The sequence below is a fragment of the Pteronotus mesoamericanus genome, unplaced genomic scaffold (genome assembly GCF_021234165.1).
Source record: "Pteronotus mesoamericanus isolate MK-2021 breed Mesoamerican mustached bat unplaced genomic scaffold, CSHL_Meso_final contig_311, whole genome shotgun sequence".
Lineage (NCBI taxonomy): Eukaryota > Metazoa > Chordata > Mammalia > Chiroptera > Mormoopidae > Pteronotus > Pteronotus mesoamericanus.
This window is the reverse complement of record NW_026555132.1, coordinates 741,181-762,449: the sequence shown is the minus strand read 5'-3', so window position 1 is coordinate 762,449 and position 21,269 is coordinate 741,181. Positions and strand designations below refer to the sequence as shown.

At 48.1% G+C, this 21,269-nt stretch overlaps 1 protein-coding gene across 5 annotated transcripts in view; it reads left to right on the top strand.

The window, feature by feature from the left end:
- The first annotated feature begins 2,910 nt into the window (after nt 1-2,910).
- The window catches only part of BCL2L11 (BCL2 like 11), a 44,077-nt gene continuing 25,718 nt past the window's right edge, over nt 2,911-21,269 (top strand). For 2 of the 5 annotated variants that reach the window (XM_054575552.1, XM_054575556.1), the window contains exons 1-2: nt 4,415-4,692; nt 5,515-5,909. In XM_054575552.1, coding sequence (XP_054431527.1) covers nt 5,528-5,909 — 382 coding nt within the window. In that variant the 5' untranslated portion in view covers nt 4,415-4,692; nt 5,515-5,527. Of the gene's footprint in view, nt 3,136-4,414; nt 4,693-5,514; nt 5,910-9,733; nt 10,045-21,269 lie in introns of those variants that run through there. The other 3 variants (XM_054575555.1, XM_054575554.1, XM_054575553.1) reach the window with 3 other exon arrangements.

Here is a 21,269-nt window from a genome sequence, read left to right as displayed (position 1 = left end):
CAGGCGTGCCGGTAGGGTGGTGGCCCTCCCGCAGCTACCACCGAGTCCCTTCTCTGACGCTGGAGCTGGATCGGAGGCCGGGCTGGCGGGCGGGAGGCCACGGAGCCCGGTCCCGCAGAGGCTGGCGAGGCGCGCGAGGAGCTGTCGGGAAGGGAGTACACGCAGCGCGGCGCCCTCTCCCTGTAACCGCCCGCCCGCGCCATCTCTCCGGCTTCGGCCGGGCCCCCACAATAGAGTGGGTTCCTTGAGAATGCTCCACAAGGCCCGGTGCAACCCAAGGTCTCCCACTGGCAGCGGTGACTCAGATTCCCAGTGATTGTGAACAACTGCGATGCTGGGTAAAAAAAATAAAGGCACAGGAATCAAACACCGCCGGGCTCAGCTCAGCGAGCGAGCGGCTCCAGTGAGTCAGACACTCCGGGGCTCTGCGAGGAAACACGCAGCTGGATGGGAGCCTGCACTGGGGGACGGCTCCGCAGAGCACAAGCTTGGCTCGTCCTCCCAGGCCCGCAACTCTCCGGCCGCTGGACAGCACGCGGAAAACGTTTTCGCCAAGCGCATCTGTATACTATGTTCTCTAGAAGGGCAGATACCGGGTTTAATAAAGAAATGGAGCGACTCGAAGGATCTCCTGCAGCTTGCCGAGGGCCGGGAGGTGGGCCAGGCAATACAATGCAGTAAGTAGGTTTCAGAACTGGAAGAGACCGCCCCAGTGACGCCCGTCTGCCTGGCGAGGGTCGCGGACTTGCCCTGTCTCAGATACACGTGGCCCTTTGGGTCTCAGCCATCCTCCGTCCTCCTGCTCCATTTGTCACGGAGGCACCGCTCCACTCCGCCCGTGGCCTCAAGGGCGCCATCCTTGACCACCGGGGCAGAGACCTGCTGTCTAACGCCCTTCTCATGCTGCCTCTCCTCTGGGCTAGGGCTGGTTTCAGGAGGACCTCCGGACGCGCCGCGGGACTGGGCAGGAAGGGCTTGCGGTCACAGGAGCGGAGCCCTCGGCCCAAGCTCCCCAGCACAGTCTGGGTGCCGTAAACAGCCGCCTTCGGGCCGACCTTCTAGTTGTGTGCCAGATAAGAGCGCTTAACAGGTTGCTTTTCTCTACACCTTTGTTTTTTAAAGTGTTCACCGGGTAGCTACAGCGGGAGGCGCGGGGGCGGCGGAGCTGCACGGGAGCAGACGACACCCTCAGGGCTCCCTTCTGCGCGCTTCTTTTCCGGCCCTGCCTGCCTCGCCCAGGCCCACGGAAAGCGCGGAGAACCAGGGCGCGCGGCGGGTTGGTGCTCCTAGCGGGCATAGCGGGTTCCGTGGCTGGTTCCCGGTGCCATGCCAAGTGGCTACCGCGCAGAGGTCGCCTGCGGCCGCCACCTACGATCGTGAGCTGATGCTTCAAGCCGCGATCAGGATAGAGCGCCAGCCTCCGCGTCCACTTGACCATGTCCACGCTCGTCCTTTCCCTCCTGCAGCAAAATCTCCCCACTCCCAACCCCCATCCACTCGCTCGGGACTCGCCGAAGGATGAGCTGAGATGTTAATCTGGGCCTATGCTCTCACGCTGCCCTTCTATATCTACTTACAAATAAAAACTGACCAAGGTGGACAGAAGGCGGGACGGCGCCGAGACTTTCCTTCGTTCCGGGTTGTGGTTAGGGCGGTCCGTAAAATTTTTTTTTAACCCGTCTAGGCTGAGCTCCCCCCGCGGCGAGTTGTCCCTTTTCTTGCCTGACCTTACCCCACTCCCGCACCTTGGTGTCCGCGGTGTTTCAAAGCCCAGGGAGCGCAAGGAGGGAGCGCGCAGGACAGGCTCTAAGAGGACAGGTGGGGGTGCAGACCTTGAGAAACACCAGAGGCTGGACGGGAGAAGCGGGAGGGGGGCCCCAGATTCCAAGGAGAAAGGGATAAGACGCTCAGGACTGAAGGACGGGCGGTACTGCGCTCCACACAGCGCTCTCCACGCAGGCTTGGACCCCGCTGCCGCCTCCACCGGCCTCAGCACGCCGAGGGACAGTTCCCTGAGCCCAAAGGGTCTTAAGGATCCCAACTTAGCGGAGGCACCATCCTCTTTCCCACCTGGAGGCCGTGGCTCTGCTCCGTCTCTTCGTGTTTTTTTCTTAAAAGTATTTTTTAAAAGTTATTTTATCGTGTCCCTATTTTACTTGCTCGGTGAGCGCTTGTTGCCCGTCTCTCACCCGGGCTGCGGAAAGAGGCCTCTCAGCGCCCTGTTCTGGTCTCTTGCCCACTAAGGACTCCGCCGCTTAGCGGAGGTTAGACCTGGAGGAAAACTGGGTGGCCCTGCGAGTGTCACGAGAAGGGCGCCCCAGGGGAAGATGAGCAGCCTTAAGATAGGGTCCCGCCGGAAGCCTGGACTCAGGGTGTGGAGATTGCGCCGAGGCGCCCTTTTCCACCGTGGACCCGCGCGTTCTAGGGAACCCACCCGTCCTCGTGCCTGCCACAGGGCAGCTGAGAGAAACTCCAGCAGCGGGTCCAAGGCTCAGGGCCGTCTCCCGAGGCTTGGCGGGAGGCAGCGACCGGGTCGGCTTTGTGCCGGGAGCGCCCCCTCTGTTTCGCCCGCACACCGCGGCCCCTACTGGGTGGGGGAGAGGCAAGGATGCACGTTAGGGTGGGGGATGGGTAACAAGGCCGACGGCAGCCGGAGTCAGTCGGTAAACACGCACGGCTGCCGCTGGGCGAGCGGCGCGCGCAGCGAGAACCCGGCTGGTGGCCGAGCCCTTACCTGCCTCCGAAGCTAGCGCAGGAGCTTCGCAGCCAAGGGGCGGGGACCGAAGCCCCTAGGGGCAGAGCTAGGGGAGCGGGGGAGGGACTTGGCGGGGGCGGGGTCCACGGTGATTGGGCGCGGGCGCAGAGCAGCGGGCCAGAGCTGGGCTGCTGCGGACCGCAGGTTTCACTTCGCTCCTTGCCGCCTGCAGGTCTGGAGCGTATCTGACCGCTCGGGCTAGTCTCGCCGCCACTGCCGCCAAGGAGTCCTCGCAGACTCGCGGCGCTGCTTGCCCACTGCAGCCAGCATCGCCTCGGGCAGCTAGGTTCGTCCCGCTCCCGCCGCCACCAGCTCGGCGCCTTCCCTTGGCTCGCGCTCCCCCAATGTCTGACTCTGACTCTCGGACTGAGAAACGCAAGGTAAATACCTACGGACTCCGGGCGCGGGGCGGGGCGGGACGGGTGGATGAGTGGCGCCGGAGCCACACGCTCCACCTCCTTGCCCGCTTCCCGCGCACGTGCTGGCGGAGACGCACGTACTCGTCCAGCTTGTGACCCGGCGGGAAGCGGCGATCAGCGTGGGTCGGGTCTTTTACCCAGGCAGGTCCACTTTGGGGAGGAGTCGTCCGCACAGAGGCTGCTAGCGCTTAGTGGAAGTGTGGACCCGACCGCGTCGCGGCGCGCAGGGTAGTGCAGCGTCTCGGGCCCCTGGAGAGGCAGTGTGTGTTCTCCGCGCCGGCTCGGGACCTAAGGCTGCTCCGCTGTATGAGCTGCGTGCCCGGCCGAGAAGTGTCGCCGGCCGCACGGTACAAGCCGGTCTTGGGCGCGCGGGCTCGATGCAGAGTATTTGCGGAACTGTGCTGGGGACTAACTGACTAGATACGGCTTCTACTTGTGCACATCAGGCGGAGGAGTAAAGGCAGCCGCTGCGTGCACCTCTCGGACGTGTTCGGGGGCCCTGCTCCATCTGTGAGCGCCCTGCGAACGGTGCCAGACTCGAGAGCCACGGACAGCGAGAGATCGAGGGCCTCCTCCACCGTCGGGGCAACACGGTGGACGAGCGCGGGCAGCAGAATGTTCCGTCCTTGGGGCCGATCGGGCGGTCTTAGCGACTCGGGCGTGCCCAAGCGCAGCCCGACCCCCCGCTTGCACCCGGCGGTGCCCTGACCGAAGGGTTGGCCGATCGGATTTGGCCCTGGCGCAAGAGAGGAAGAGGGAGGAAGTTGGATGGGTGTTGCGACTGGGGAGGGGGGCGGCCTCTAGGCGGACCTGGGCGGGGGGCGGCCGCCGGAGGAAAGGACCGGCGTTTCAGGACAGCCTTGCGGCTCCTGCTTTGTCTCCATGTGATCGACTCCTCTGGGCGGCAGGAGCCGCTGAGGCACGCGCAACTCGGGAGGGACAGAGCGGGTGGACCGCGTAGCTGGGCCGCCCGCGCCCCGGGTCCGGAGTCCCGAGTTCTTGAAGCCGTCTCCGTCACGGCCCGCGCGGCGCTCTCAGGCAAATTTGTCAACAATCCCTTAGGTTCTGGCGGCCTGGCCGGTAGGCACCGCCCCCACCGGGGTCGGCGATTGGCTGGGGCGCGGAGCGTGCGCTCACGGGCCAATCGGGAGCGCGGACACCGGCGCCAGTGGCGCGGGGAGGCGGTGGAGCCGGCGGCGGCAGGCGCAGTGCGCGAGGGGAGGAGCGGCCGAGGGGAGGATGTTCCCGGCGGCGGCGGCGGCAGCGGCGGCGGCCGGGGTAGTGCGGGACAGAGGCGCGGGCGCGCGGAGCCCTAGGCGCCCGGGCGGAGCGCGGCGGCAGGCGCGCGGCCAGCTGCTGCCTCTGCGCCGCCCCGCGACTTCCGAGCGCGGGTCCCGGGCTTTGTCTTGTGCGCTGCCTCCTTAGTGACGGTCTGGGGGCTCCGGGTCGGCGGAAGGTGCTGTCCGGACGCCGCGGGGCCCGGGCCCGGACGCGACGCTCGGAAGGGAAGGGTTGGACGTGAGTTTCGGCCTGCTCGCGGGGAGAGGGAGGATCTACCGGGTGAAGGGATTGCGCGCCCGGGGTACCTAGCAAGTGGGGCCACTGTTGACGCTCCCGGGCGCCCGGGGCCGGCTTCGGGGACCCCCACCCCCATTTGGAGATGTTCACCCAGCTGTGCGGGTGGAGTTGGGGGAAGTTTTGCCGGTCGGGTGTGTTGTGCTGCCCCCGGCGCGAGGGACCGCGGACGGGCGGGCGGGAGCAGAGCGGGCTGAGCGGGCTCGGAGTTACAAACTCTATTGTGACGCACTTACTACGACGGACGGCCCTTGCCAAACCTCCCCAGACTTGCTGCCCTCAGCACTTTCGGCAGAACAATGGGGCCGGAGCGGGGAACGGGGCCAGCTGCCTGCAGTCGCTGTGCACACTCCTGTGCTCTAAGCTCAGGGTCTAGTCCCGGGAACCAGGGAATCAGAGTCCTCCCGGGATTCTGGCTTAGTGCAGTCGGCTCAGGGCAGAGCCCTGTGAACAGACCTCAGACACGCTCCCTCTCCCAAAACTTGTCTATGTTCCAGCAGCAGCCTCGCGAAGTCATCGATGTTGTCACTGTTTTTAGTGGCTGGAAGTTAAGCCCCCCCCCCCCCAACATAAATAATAATACCTTTGTTATTTCAAGTTTATTTTTATTACTATTTGGAAGATTGTGAGAAAACTATACAAAGTAATGACATACTGTTAAAGTATTTGGTGTTCATTTTTAATGAGTAATTGAAAATTAGCTAATTTAGTTACTTGGGATTATTACTTTGCTTAAAATAATCTTAGTTTTTATTTTGCTTCCAGAAAAAAAGACCAGATGGCCAAACAACCTTCAGATGTAAGTTCTGAGTGTGACAGAGAAGGTGGACAATTACAGCCTGCAGAGAGGCCTCCTCAGCTCAGGCCTGGGGCTCCCACCTCTGTACAGATCCAACCACAAGGTAATCCTGAAGGCGAAGGGGATCGCTGCCCACACGGCAGCCCTCAGGGCCCGCTGGCCCCACCGGCCAGCCCGGGGCCTTTTGCTACCAGATCCCCGCTTTTCATCTTTGTAAGAAGATCTTCCCTGCTGTCTCGATCCTCCAGTGGGTATTTCTCTTTTGACACAGACAGGAGCCCGGCACCCATGAGTTGTGACAAATCAACACAAACCCCAAGTCCTCCTTGCCAAGCCTTCAACCATTATCTCAATGCAATGGGTAAGCAGTTCCGGGTAAGAGGCAGTGGACTTGTGATTGTTTGACTGTCCACAGAAGGTTGTGTGTGGCATTTGCACTGCGTTTTAGACTCCTTTGACTGATTTATTCCATATTTTCATGGGCATGGAGGATATATCAAATAAAACATCAAAGCAACATTAAAAAAAAAAATACCACCAAGTTTTGTGGGAGGGATAAGTTGAGGTCCAAGCATCAGCTTATTGGGCAGCAACGCTGAAGTTCCTGCTGCTGTCATAAAGTGTATGACATGGCAAGCTCTGTCCTCCAATATTTACTTATTAATGACATTCCACTTGGATGATATTCAATTGTAGCAGGTAACATAACTGAAAGTGTGCAGAAAGAGGTGAGACAAGTTAATCATTTTCAAAACTGACACGTAGTGCCAACATAGAAACATGAACATGGATTATTTTCTACTCAGATTCTTCTTGGGGTTTATTTTCTTTGCTCAGAAACTTTGGACATAGTCCTAATGAGGTTAGATTGTGTGTGGGTTTTCCTTTCAGGGATGAAAGGCAATTTCAGGGTCTGGACCAGGAGTAGCAAACATCAGTGCTCAGAAATACTTGGCAGTACCATCAGGGAGTGAGTTTACCTGGTGGGATTAGGGTAAACTGGAGAGTCTTTGCCCTCAGTTATGGCCCTGAGGGTATGTAGTCTAAGTGGTAGGATTTCCTTCCTATATTGCAAGATAATTCAAGAATGTCGACTTGGATGCCAAATGCCCTGATGTTTAAACATTGGCAACTAATTTAGAACTTTCAAAACACTATGCATGCCAGATAAAAAAAAACATCTACAGGCTTGACCCTTAGCATGTGACTCTGAGTGTGGCAGTAAGGGGGTATGTGTATGGGTTCAAGTCACTATTACCCACTGATGGGAAAGGCTTGTGTCTTCATCAGGATTCCACTGGTTTTTTACCATTGCTCCAAATTAGTCCTTCCTGCTTTGACAGGATACAAACAAATTGGCAGCATTATCGATTAAGAAATTCGGTATTGATTCTGCTAAAACATACGTGACCTAGTTACCAGGGGAGACACTTAACTGTTGGAACACAACGACAGATCTTGCATTTGCAAATTCTGTAGGGCTCGGTCTTTATAACCTTCAGGAAGATGAGAACTCTGCAGGCCTGTCCCCATATTATGGAGAACGACAGAACTGTAGAGTTGGTTTCTTGTCAGAGGTTGTGCAAGGGACATGGTAGGCACAAGTGACAAAAACATAAACAGCTACAATTGGCCCTCCATATCCATGGGTTTCATACCTGAGGAATCACCAATTGTGGTGGATCCTCCAGTGGGCAGGGGGACCCCAGAAGATTCCAAAAAGTAAACCTTGAATTTGTCACACGTGGCAGACATTGCTCTGAATCCATGTACATGAAGTAACGTGATAGTAAAAGCTGTCACGTACATGCAGATACTGGTTACGTGCAATTTTACATTTAACACCATTTTATATAAGGGGCTTGAGCATCTATGGGAGTTGATATCTGCAGGAGTCATAGCACCTGTCCCCAGGGTACCAGGGGATGACTGCACTTTATCAGGACGACTCCTTAGAGAAAGGAGCCAGAAATTTTGTTAATGCTATTCCTTTCATTTTTGCTGTCTGTACAGCTCCTGAACTCATTTCAGCCTTAGAAGTTTTTGGTGCTTACAGATGTTTTTCTGTCCATGGAAATAATCCTGAGTACACGAACCCACAGCATTCTTGCTCACTAAATGAATTAACACGGCTCAGTGGTGTGTGTTTTTAAAAACCTATGTGTTTAAGGAGCCTTCAAAAGCTGTTGTAGTTTTTCACTACAGACCAAACCAGTCTGTGCAGGTGGTGGCTCCATGTACAGAAATAGTTTGTTCTTCCCTGTTAGCCAGGTAGAGGGTGAGTTAGCATGCTTTTGAATGTAAAGGTGGCATGAGTGCTTTCTTGGTGACATGCTCTTTAGAGAGCTAATTATAAGGTGTAAGCACCGTTACTTGAGATGACAGGTGGAGAGCTTTAGAGATCACAATTTAAGTTATTAAGCAAAGTTATGGTTATGCTGTGAAGTGCAGTAATGGATCCTGAGGTATAATTTTATAATATTAACTACATTTCAGTAGGTTGGTGTGATAATTCAAAGAATAGGATTAAATGGTCGGTTACAAGGAGTGTGTCTGAAGTTAATGTACCAAGGTAAGTTTTCAGGATTAGTTCTTGGGAGATTAGTTGGGGAGAGGCAGAGTAAGGGTGGGGGAAGCTTGGGGTTGGTGGGAGGAGAGGACAGTAAGATGCGAGTGTGTTAGGTGGAATAGCACTTACCACCTTTGTGGTCCATAACATTTTCCTGGATATTTTTAAAATAGTTTGGTTCTTGAAGGCCAGTGAAATTTGCTGAGTTTGTAGATTCGGGTCTTTTTTTTTGGCCATGTTCAGTATTCCTTACTCACCCACATCCATTAAGATGGTCACTGAAGCTTTTGATAATTTATTGCGAAGTACATTTTTCACATAAAAGCCTTTGTGATCGTTTTCCACCAGTGGCGCATAAATGTGAGATTATGAAGGGGTTCTCCTTAGCCAGGGGCACCTGTGTCCACACACAGTTTCTGCTCAGCAACTTGGAGTGGAGAACTATGTTAACATAGTTCTTGCATCGCTGTTCTACTGAGAAAGTGCATTGTGTGTGGGATGCACTGCCCCTAGATGTCTGTATCAGAAATATCTTCATGTTTTCCTCCACATCTCTAATTTTTCTGATGATACTTTCAAAGAATATCTGAGAAATCATCATTTTTCCACTTTACCAACTTTTAGTCTCCTTTCTGGGAAGATGAAGTGTACAGATGCTCTCTTAGGGAAGAACTGATGATTTTAATCACAACCACTGACAGGGTGTTGGTGGCCTTTTCTGTTGAGCATGTTTTCACCACATGTGTTTTTATGCAAGTTGTGCACTAAATGCTACACAGAGTCACACTACGAAGGTGTAGTCAATGCTGTTGGAAGTATAAGTTGAGAAAGGTCAGGATAGGGGTGAATGCCAGTAGTTAACTCCCATGTGTCATTTTGGTAAATCATATACACTTTATACTTGTCCTTGGCATGTCGGAGTTGTATGTAGGAGTTGTATTCTTTGGGTCCTTTAGGGTCCCACATGCTCTCCTCTTAGCTGGTCTTTAATAAGTTTGTGAGCTCTAAGGGGAGGCATGATGTCCTGCAAATCCTGAGGACTGGAAGACACTCAGGAGATGTTCAGAGGTATCCAAGATTTGCCTATTAGCCTTTCCAAAGAGCTGACTGAGAACAATATCTTGTCCAAAAATGTGGCAGCAAGAAAGAGATCTTGCCCTCCTCCCAGTATTTTTAGTTACTTGGATCTAGCTATGAGGTTTAGCACATAGGAGTGACAGATCAGGTGTAGCTCAGCACAGGCTTTGCAGAGGAGCCACTTGGCCATTGAACCTTCAAGTGTGACTAGTCCCAGTGAGATGTGTTGAGAGTGTCAGTTCACATGAGAATTTAAGACTTAGTACTTGAACAAGAGTGTGAAATATCCCAGTCATTTTCATACTAATTATTGGGTTGGTCAAAAAGTTCATTTGATTTTTTCCGTAAGATGGCCCTCGTAGTGCTTAGTTGTCTTTGACTTCAATAGAAACAGTTTCATTAGATTGTATTGTGACAGCTCTTATATCAGCATGCATTTTAAAAAACTTATCAAAATTGTTGAGTTTTTGTGTAGCCATTTTAATATTGAAGATGGCAGAAAATACACATTTTTATCATATTATGCTTTATTATTTCAGGAAAGGTAAAAAACACAACCAAAACACAAAAAAAGCTTTGCGCAGTGTATGGAGAAGGTGCTGTGACTGATTGAGTGGGTCAGAATTGGTTTGCGAAGTTTTGTGCCGGCGAGTTCCCACTGGTCAGTGCCCCACGGTCGGGTACACCAGTTGAAGTTGAAAACAATCAAATTATGACATTAATTGAGAACAGTCAACATTATACCACGTGGAAGATAGCCAACATACTCAAAATATCCAAATCAATAAAAATACTGGTAAAAATGAAAAATATGTCTCTTATTTTACAGAAAAAAAACCATACAGACTTTTGGGCCAACCTTATACATGTTGAGATATTTTGAATACAGTGGGTAAATTTGTTTTAAATGGGGAACTCAACATGAAATTTATGATCTTAACCATTTCTAAGTGTGCGGTTCAGTAGTGTTAAAAGTATTATTTGCATTATCGTGCAACCAATTCCTAGAAATTTTCCATCTTACAAAACTATTCCCATTAAACAACTCCCCAATTCCCCTTCTCTCAGCTCTTGGCAACCTGCATTTTATTGGTGTTTGTGATCTTTGACTATTCTAGGTTCCTCTTGTAAATGGAAATCTACAGTATTTGTCCTTTTGTAACTTTTATTTTACTCAGCATACTGTCATCAAGGTTTATCCATGTCAGACTTTCCATCTTCTTTAAAGGTGAATAATATTCCATTGTATGTGTAAACCACATTTTCTTTATCTGTTCACCAGTCACTCACTGGACATTTGGATTGCTTCCATCTCTTGGTTATCATGAATAATACCACTATAAAGCATAGGTATGCAAATTATCCTTTGGAGATCCTGCTTTTGTTTCTCTTGGTACATGCGCAGTGGGATTGCTGGATCATATGGTATCTCTGTCTTTAGCTTTTTGAAGAACCTCCATACTGTTTTCCATAGTAGCTGCACCATTTTATATTCCCACCAACAGTTCATGAGGGTTCTAGTTTCTCCGCATGCTCACCAACATTAGTTATTCTGGGTTTTTTGATAGTAGTCATCCTCCTAGGTGTGATGTATCTCATTCTGGCTTTGATTTGTTTCCCTAATGATGAGTGATGTTGAGTATCTTCATATGTTTCTTGGCCATTAAATAAATTTTTGTGTTAATTTTACCCTTTTTTTTTTTTTTTTTACTTTTTAAAGTGTGGCTACTAGAAAAATGTCAGTGAGACCAGTAGCTGGCATTCTGTGTTCGCTGGAGGGGCTGGCCCCACAGACAGAGCAGCTGGCATGTGCGGTAGTGCTTTAGCAGCCAGACCCGATTCCTCCCACTCAGATCACATCATTTGCATGAAACTCACTCTTTTGGTTGCTTTTCTTGACTTAGTAGAGTGAAAATAATTAACCTCATTTTATAAAGAACCTCATTTTATAAAGCATCTTAAACACCCATGAGCTTTGTAGATAGTATGTTCTCCAGGCAAACATGAGTACCCATTTCTACCCATTTTGTTTAACCTCTTTAAACTCACTGTACGTGCGGGCTTGGAAAAAGTGGACGGTGGGGTGGTTTGGATTCTCAGGCACCTCAAAGCCACCTTGGAGCCTGGCCATACTAGAGTCTTTCTGAAGACTTAGTCCTTCCTTTACCAGTTTGGACACCAACAGAAACAAGTGTACTTTGTAGGTCTTAAGTAGGGATAGGAAGTGAAAAAAGAAAATTTTCTTTACTGGTTCCAAATAAAATTTAGTGATTTACAACTGTCTAGACAGTTTTAATTTTATATCTTTAAAAAAAAAACTTTTGAGATGTAGATTCACATGCAGTTGTAAAAATTACGCAGAGATCCTATGTACCTTTTTCCCAGATTCCCATGATGGCAATGCCTTGCATAATAGTATAATGTCCACAACAGCAAATGACATTGATAGAATCTGGCTGCCTTACTCAGATTTCATCAGTTTCACATTTACTTCCACGTGTGAGTGTGTATTTAATTGAGATCAGTTTTGTCATGTGTAGTAGGTAGGTCTGTGTCCTCACCACCACAATCAAGATACAGAGCAGCTTCATCCCAAGGCTGCTCCTGCTAACATCTGTACAGCCACAGCCATCTCCCTCCCCCTCCTCGACAACCACTGATGTGTTTTAGTTAACCTACACTTCTCATTTCATGTATGCTATAGAAATAGCACCCTACTGTACGTGACCTTTTGGGATTGGCTGTTTTCAATCAATGTTATTCCTTTGTTCTACCCAAGATGTGTGTCTCAGTGGCTGCTTGGTGTTTATTGCTAAGTAGTATTCCACAGTGTGGGTGTACCACAGTGTCACTGTTGACCTGTTAAAAACCTGTAGCTTGTCATCCATCCTCTTAACTTCATAGAGCAAAGGTTTTTATTTTGATGCAGTCCAGTTACTCAGTTTTTCTTTCAATGGATCATGTTTCTGGCGTGCAGTCTAAGAACTCTTCATCAAACCCCAGGTCCCAAAGATTTTTCACCTCTTTTTTCTTTCATCTAGAGGTTTTATAGTTTGGTGTATTACATTTAGATCTGTGACTCACATTGAGTTAATTTGTGTGTAAGGTGTAAGGTTTAGATCAATGTTTCTTCTTTCTGGTTGTTGAAAAGGTTGTCGGCTTTCCTTCTGTTTTTGTACCTGTGTCAGAAATCTGTGGGCATTTTGTGTGGGTCTCTTTCTGGATTCTGCTTTGTCTTCCTCTGCCACCATCACACCGCCATCATTACTGTGGTAATATGTTAGACCGTGATAGTAGAGTGATTCTTCACATTTTATTCAGTATTTTCCAAAATTGTTTAGCTTGGTTCCTGAGCCTTTTCATGTAAAGTTTAGAATAAACTTGCCTGTGCCTTCAAAAACTGCTGCTGGAATTTTGATAGGAGTTGTGATAACCCTATAGATCAGTTTGGGGGAGACTATGCATCTTTATTTTGTTGCATCTTCCAATCCATAAAACAGGTCTTTTCAAGTATTCAGGTCTTCAGGTTTTATAATTTTCAGCGTACAAATTTTACACACGTTTTGTTAGAGTTCATTTACTTTGGAGCAGTTACTAGTGGTGTTGTATTTTTAGTTTTCATTTTCACATGTTCATTTTTAGTATATAGAAATGGCAGTTCATTTTTGTGTGTTGCTCTTGTATCCTGCAGCCTTGCTAAACTCATTAATTCCAATGTATTTTTTGTAAATTTCTTGGTCATTCTATGTTGACAATCATGTAATCTACAAATAGTCAGTTTTATTTTTTCCTTTCTGATCCATGTGCATTTTATTTCTTTTTATTGCCCTTTTGAACTGGCTGGAACTTCTGGTCCTGTGTTGAATAAGAGTGGTGAGAGCAGACACCCTTGCCTTTTTCCCAGTCTCAGAAGGAAAGCTTTTGGTCTTTAATCATTAAGTACAGTGTTAACTGTAGATATCTTGCAGCTGCTCTTTAAAAAGATGAAGTTTGCCCTGGCTGGTGTGGCTCAGTGGATTGAGTGCTGGCCTGAGAACCAAAGGGTCGCTGGTTTGATTCTCTGTCAGGGCACATGCCTGGGTTGTGGGCCAGGTCCCGAGTAGGGGGCGTGTGAGGGGCAACCACACATTGATGTTTCTCTCCCTCTCTTTCTCTGTCTCTTCCCCTTTCTAATAATAAATAAATTTGTTAAAAAAAAAAAAGATGAAGTTTATCTTTATTCTTTGATTACTGAGAGTTGTTATAACGAATAGAAGAGGTGTTGGAGTTTTACAAAATGTTTATTCTAGCCTTGGCCGGGTGGCTCAGTTGATTGGAGCATTCTCCTGTACACCAGAAGGTGCAGCTTCACTTCCCTATCAGGGCACATTACCTAGGTTGTGTGTTCAATCCCTGGCTGGGATGAGTATGGGAGGTAATCCATAGCTGTCCCCCCCTTCCCCCCTCCCCCCTCCCTCCCCTTTCTGTCTCTCTAAAATCAATAAGCATATCCTTGGGTGAGTATTAAAGAAATGCTTATTCTTTTTGCATTGATACATGAGTTTACTTGTGTGAGCATTTTGATAAGGTGTATTATTATGTTGATTGATGTTCAGTATTAATTACCTAGCATGCCTGAGACAAATTCTACTTGGTCAGAGAGTTAATTTTTTTCATACGTTGTGTGTGTGTGTTATGTGCTGTTGAATTGTCCCCAACTCCTGTCAACCCCATGAATGAGTGATGTCCACAGTGCCCTGTCCTCAATAGCCACCCTGCTCAGCTCCTGTTGACGCAGACCTATAGTTTCTTTTGTGGAGTCAATCCCTCTCATACTTGGTCTTCCTCTTTTCCTGCTGCTTACTGTTTTTCTCAGCACGGCTATCTTTTCCAAAGAACTGTCTTCTCATGATGTGCTTGAAGTAGGACAACTTCAGTTTTGTCATTTTTGCTTCCAGCAATGTTTCAGGCTTAATTTGCTCTGGGACCCACTTGTTCATCTTTCTGGCGGTCCAGGGCATCCATAGAGCTCTCCTCCAACACCATGTTTCAAATGAATTGTTTTCCTGTCAGCCTTCTTCACTGTTTAACTTTCATATCTGTATATAGTAATTGGGAATATGAGGGAGTGGGTGGTCTTAGCCTTGGTCTCTAATGATGCATCTTGCCAAATTCTTCCATTGCTACCCTTCCAAGTCTCAGCCTTCTCTTGATTTCTTGGCTGCAGTCTCCATTTGAATTGGTGACTGAAACAAGGTAGGCAAAGTATAACATTTCTGTGTCTTCGTTGTTTATGTTGAAGTAGTGTATTTCTTCTGTAGTCATGATTTTTATCTTCCTGTTCAAATGCAATCCTGCTTCGGCACTTTCTCCTTTCACTTTCATCAGAAGTCACTTCAAGTCATTGTTCTTTCTGCCAAGAATATGGTGTCATCTGCGTATCTTAAGTTATTGATATTTCTTCACCATTTTTCACTCTTCCTTCTTCTGCGTCCAGCCCAGATCTTTCTTGCTGACTTTCTGTCTAGTAGTTTTGTCAGTGGTTGAGAGTTATGTGTTGAAATCACTAACTATAATGGTAGATTTGTTTGGTTTTCCTTTAAAGTCTGTCAGATTTTGCTTCCTGTATTTTGAGGCACTGCTGTTGGGTGCAGAAAATTGTTTTGTCTTCCGGTTGGATTGATCATTGCTGTAAAGCCTACTTTATCTGATGTTAATAAAGCCACTCCTGCTTTTTGTAAAAAAAAAATAATTACTGTTAATATGGTGTAACTTTTTAAACCATCTTTTCACTTCTAATCTATATACATTGTATTTGAAGTTTTCTGTATGCAGCGTATTTTCCCATAACATTATTTATTTACTCTGCCAAATTTGTCTTTAAACAGTGTATTTAGACCATTTACATTTAAGATAATTATTGGTATGTTAGAGTTTAACTCTGACATTTTATTATCTTTCTGTATCCTTTGTTTCCGTGTTTCTTTTTTTAAACCTTACAATGGGTTATTTGAACATTTTTTTAAGAGTCCACCTTATTTATTTATAGTGTTTTTAAAATATATTGCTCTGTATAGTTGTTTTAGAGGCTTTTCTAGAAATTACAATATACTGGTATTGTGTTACCAACATTCTATGACATCAGCTGCAGTGTAGACCCCTTACTTTCTTTCTTCTAGGGCCCCTCACTTGCCCCACTTTCCACAAACAGTTCAGTCTTAAATATTTTCTCCATACACATTAAGCACCATATCAGGTTATGTTATATTCTTTGCTTCAACCTCACATGAGTAAGGAATCTTAGGAGATATAGGCTAGTTATTATTACTCCCATTTTACCCCATTCCAGTATCTTTTCCTTTTTGGAGTTCTAAGCCTTGGTTCCCATTTCTGTTTAGAGAACTTCCTGGTCATTCTTTAGTGATGGGCCTGCTGGCAAAAATCCTCTTAGTTCTCCTTTGTCTGAGAATGTCTTCATTTCCCTTTTGTGTCAGAGGGTATTTTCACTGGATATAGAAGTCACCATTGACAGTTTTTTTTTAAATGCTTGAAAAACATGCCTCTTCCTCCGACCTTCATAGCTTCAGATGAGAAATCTACCCTCCTGTGAATTGCTGTTCTATACATGATGTCTCATTTCTGTTTGCCATCTTTCAAGACTTTTTTCTTTGTCTCTTAGTTTCCAGGAATTTAATTACAGTGTCTTACTTGGGTTTATCCTTTTGAGAGTTCACTCAGCTTCTTGAATCTGTAGTTTTGTGTTTTGTGCCAAGTTTAGGAAGTTTTCAGCCATTATGTCTTTAAACGCTTTTTCAGTCCCTTCCTCTCTTTGGGGACTTTGTTATAGTCTCACAGGTCTATAGACTCTGTATTTTCATTATATTTCCTCTCTGTTCGGACTTCATAAATTCTGTCCATTTTCCCTCATGTCTACTGATTTCTGTCCTTTGTCACTTGTACTGTGTTATTGAACCCATTCATTGAGTGTTTTTTAAATTATATTTGTTGATTATAAATTTTTTGCCTGCTTCTGCCAGGTGAGGTGGAAGTTCAGATCTGCTGCCCTCCCCTCACCCCTGGCCTCGCTGGATTTTTTTCCTGCAAAAGGCAGGCACTGACCTGCACTACTTCACTGTGTCTGACTTGGGTGTGCATTTGGCTCCCTGGCTTCTGCTGACACCTGCAAGGGGGGAAACAATGGAGGACTGACGTGTGGCCTTGTTTCTGTGGGTAGGGCTGAGGGGGTGGGGGTGTTAAAAGTTCAGCCCCCCTCTGCTCCCTATTTACACCAGGGTGGGGTCAGTGAAATGCCCATCAGCTCTGCCTCCCCCTGCTTCGTTGCCACCATTGATACTGGGTGGGAGTTCTCCTTCATGCCAGTGGGAGTAGAGGCTCAGCTTGCTGCTGGGAGGGGGGCGCTAATGCCACCCTGGAAGGGGAGTCAGGCATCATTGCTTCCACTGGAAGGGAGAGCAATGTGTGGAGATCATCAACAGCCCCTCTGACAGGGTCGTGAAATCATCTCTGATACTTCCACCCCGTGGGCAATCAGCAGCCGGCTCAGCCTACCGAGACCTTCCAGCCTTTCTCTGCACTCGCCCCACTTTGGCACCCCCGTCCCTGCAGTGGTGGGATCAGAGCACAGCTGCTGGGTTGGGCACACCTGGAAGACCAACTCCCCACTCGTCATCTTGAAAGTAGAGTCCAGAAGATGTTGCCAAAATGTTTTTCTTTGCCAGGCTACCTTCCCCCTGGTCCTTTGGCTGGAAGCACAGTGTGTCTCGGGGGCTTTTTCTCTCAGTGCTTGGTGGGACCCGCAGGTGAGGCCTCTGTGATCCTGCGGTGCCCTGTCCTGAATGTGTGGAGGTCAATGAGGAAACGGAGAGAAACCGGGAACCCACCATCCTCTTTCCCCATCAAGGTTTGCTTGCTTATTGCGTTACATCCAGGGTTTTTATTATTGAAGGGAGGACTGTGGGGGGCCTGAGTGGATTTTGAAACCTCTGTCTTGTAACTGAGCAGTATTCGTGATTGATAGTGATTGGCTTTGGCTGCATTGTACCACTCAGAATTTTAGAAATTACTTCTTTCACTCAGTTTTTACTGTGTGGAATAATAAACTCTAAACATTGGGAATAGATGTAGTCATCATCTAGCCACTCTTTGCAGATAACAACTCTAATATCTATCTTGGTCACCACCCCCCTCCTCCACCATATGCGGTCCTGGAGGTGTGTACCGTGCTGCTCACAAACATAGGTCCTTGGAACATCCGGATAGCTCAATCCAATGCCATGCGCTATAGAGGAAATTCTTATTAAAGAACAGTTCTGCATGATTGGACTGTATGGCAGGAAGAAAGAGTAATCATCCTTTGATTTATTTTCTATGCTTTAGGGCGTGTGTGATGTTAGATTTGAAGATAAGCACATACTTATAATTGCCAGTCAATACCCTGTGTCCTGACTGTCTTGAAAACCGCTGAACTGGGGCTCTCACCCAGGGCCTGCATCTCCGCACAGCCCTGGTGTCTGGTCACCCAGCCTGTGTTGCGAAGGGACTCCCCGTGGACTGCTCCTCCCCAGGCCCTGAGTCTCCCCCACACCAGAACTTAGATGTCTGCATTCCCTTTGTGGGGTCAGCCTCAGTTTCTTGGCATAGTCATTATGTGACAGAATTTTCAGTCTCTCTCGCCTTTTGGTCATTGTCCGCTGGTCGTTCTGCTTGCTCAGTGGCTGGGACCTGTGCTGGGGCACATGATCTAAGACTGCTCTCTTCTGTGGAGGTCCTGTTGACATAAACCTAACGTCTAAGACCATGAGGACTCTATCCTGTGCTGTGCTGGGTGCCGGGCTGCAGGGGCAGCGCCACACTCGCCCTTAGACCTGCTGTGCAGACACAGAGCAGAGCACCTGACGTTATTTTTTTTGCAGATAATGCTAACAGAAACTGTGCATGAGAGGGTTCATCGTGGCGGCATTTCTACCAGCCAAACAGCTACTGACAGCACCCCGGGTGTGGGAACACTTCTCAATTACTTCTCCACCTCTGACGTGCTGCCATTTTCTTAAAAGTGTTAAAGAGAATAATGGCATATGGAAATGCTCCTGGCATAATGTTAAAAGATTACAAAATTGTTGATATCCCAGGTCTTAGTCCATTTGTGCTGTAATGATAATACCACTGACTAGGGGTTTAAACAGCATTTATCTCATAGTTTTGGAAGCTGGAAGCCTGAGATTGGGTGCCAGTGGGACCAGGTTCTGGTGACGGTCACCTTCTCCTGGATCCCCACTGGATAGGAAGAGCGAGCGGGCTTTCTGACTTCTTCAGGGCACTAATCCCATCATGGGAGCCCCGCTCTCGAGACCTAATCACCCCAAGGGCCACAGTTGCAGGTGGGATCTCACTGGGGCTTAGATTTCAACATGGGAGTTTGAGGGGGACACAAACCTTTCTTCCATAACACAATTTCATGTTCAAGAAGTTTTCAAGTATAACAAAAAGCTTAGAAGGAAAATACATCAAAATATTGAGTATTTTTACATTCAGGTTAAAGGGTTTTTTTTTCTGTGTGCCTTTTTATATTTTCAAAATCATAACTAGCATTTATAGTGGAACAAATCTAATAACATTTTAAATTTTGCTCTCCATTAATCTTCAGTTTTGGCATACACAGCAGTGACATCGTGGCACTTACAACTTTTTTGTATGGTTTACTTATTTGTGTGCCACAGCCTTTATGTTGGTAAAGATTTCATCCAGGTAAAGCACCTCCATTCAACAGGGTCCCAGGTGGATTCTGTACCCAGGGCAGTGGCTGCCTTCCATGCAAGATCTGAATGGGATCCTGGCCATCCCTCCAACCCGCGAAGCCACCTGGCAGATCTGTAAGTCCGTGAGCTTTTGTATCCTCATCCATTAAATGAGGATGGAAGTGTGTACCTCCGAAGCCATGGGGAGCTTTCACATAAGCTGATGGAAATAAAGCATCTGGCAGGGACTTGGTCACTCATTTGTCCTTGCCCCTTGTGTCCTGTCCTAGCAATGGAGTGTCAGTACACATGATGGTAATAAAATGTTCTCTCCTACTTCCATGGCAAGGAGCTGTTTGTTCCAGTACAAGAAGCTCACAAGGAAGGGAATTGGTCTGGAAATGCTACCATAATTCTAATCCCTAGGTCCTGAAACAAGCAAGAAGTATTTTCTAGAAACTGGCCTGGTGAGGGCAGGTGAGGGTCCCAGTGACCTCTAACCTGCCAGTGAAGTATGTCATGTCACCTTGAGCAGAACCCTGGCTTCAGTGGGGAATTTTGGACCATGAAGCGACCCCTGGAAACCTGTACCCTGCATGACTATCAGTATGGGGCCCAGGTTGGGACATTGCCATCTTGACTTGGCAGGAACTTTGCTCTAGTTTAAGGTGTGTATGTAGTTGGAGAAGGAGGTCTGGAGACATAAGACAAAGGCTAACCTACTTTTTCCTGCAATCAAAAGAATGCAGCTGTTTCCATAGTTGATGCAGATTGTTGTTTGTTGATTTAACATTAGAAATTTTCTTCATCTGAATAGAACTGTGAATTTAAAACAGCTTTTCCCTTTTCTCTGAGGGAGTTACAGCCCTTTGGCCATCGTTAATTTAAATTGTGTTTTTTACTTCTAAGTGAGTTAATCATGAATCCTCGGGAACTTTTTGTCACGTGCTGTGGGGTGACGGACTGATACCATCTCTAAGTACTGATGACATATCCCTGGTGGACAAGTTTAAACCTGTTTGTAATGTAAGAGTTTTAAGTGTTTTTCTAGAATGAGCTGGAGTCCCCCGAGTCCTGTGGGAAACCCCAGGTTTACTCTGTATTATTTACTCTGTGTTTCCTCTGTCCTCTACCCTGGGTCAGATGCACGGTTTGTCAGTAGAGTTGTGGTTTGACAGTGGGAGGGCCAGCCCTGAGCAGGCACCGGTGTGATCACTGGGCCAGGGATGAGGATCAGCGCATCTCCCTACTCACCCACCCCTGCTCACACTTGCAGTGGGCACAGACCCATTGACTGCCTGGGTTAGAGCTGCAAACCTCGGAGTGGGTACTTTGTATCATTGTCTGGGTAAGGAAGCAGAATCTGGTCTGTAAACAGGTCCACTTCTGTTGTTGGAGTGGGACTTCACCCTGGCCTTGGGCACTCTGCACGGTCCATAACATATTAGCTTGGACTTTGCAGCCCTTCCTCAGGAGTGGAAATGGTTTTGAAGTGAAAATTTTAAAAAGTGGAATCAACAGTTTCAATCTGAGAGGGTATGTGTGTGAAAACTGAAACAAGAGAAGAAACATTCACTCAGACTGGTAGGAGGGGCAGAGACAGGCAACCGGGCGGAGAGGATGCGCAGCAAGGTGGCAGCAGGTGTACTGGGCAGTCCCACGTTTGCGTGCAGATAAACCTGGAGGAACAGGCTGGGGAGTGAGACAGACTGGGCAATCGAGGGCTCCAGTGCAGGAAAACAGAACTTCAAAACCTCTGGAGGTAAAAACCTGTGGGGGTTGCGGCACAGGAGAAACTCCCAGCCTCACCTCACAGGAGAGTTCCTTGGAGAGACCCACAGGGTCCTAGAATGCACACAAACCGACCCACCTGAGACTCGGCTCCAGAAAGGCCCAATTTGCTTATGGGAGCAGAGGGAGTGACTGAAAGCCTCCAAGAGTGAAGCAAGCAGCATTGTTCCCTCTCAGACCTGTCCCACACACACAGCATCACAACTCAGTGACCTGGGTGGCCCCACCCTGGCGAATATCTTAAGTTTATCTGCCCCTTTTAGCTTAACAGGCATGCTGAGACAAATATGAACAGATAGCCAATGTATCGGACAGTTCAAAACACTGGTAATCTGGATGCTCACTGAACTGGTTGAGTATGATAGCAAAATGTAGGAAAAAGTGAAAGCTTTGCAAAGTGAAAGAAAGAAAAATATACAGGGAACCAACCGTAAAGGCAAGGAAACTGGGACTCAACGATTTGGGGCAGAAGGAAGAGATAAACATTCAACCAGAACAGAATGAAGAAACAAGAATTCAAAAAAATGAAGAGAGGCTTAGGAGCCTTTGG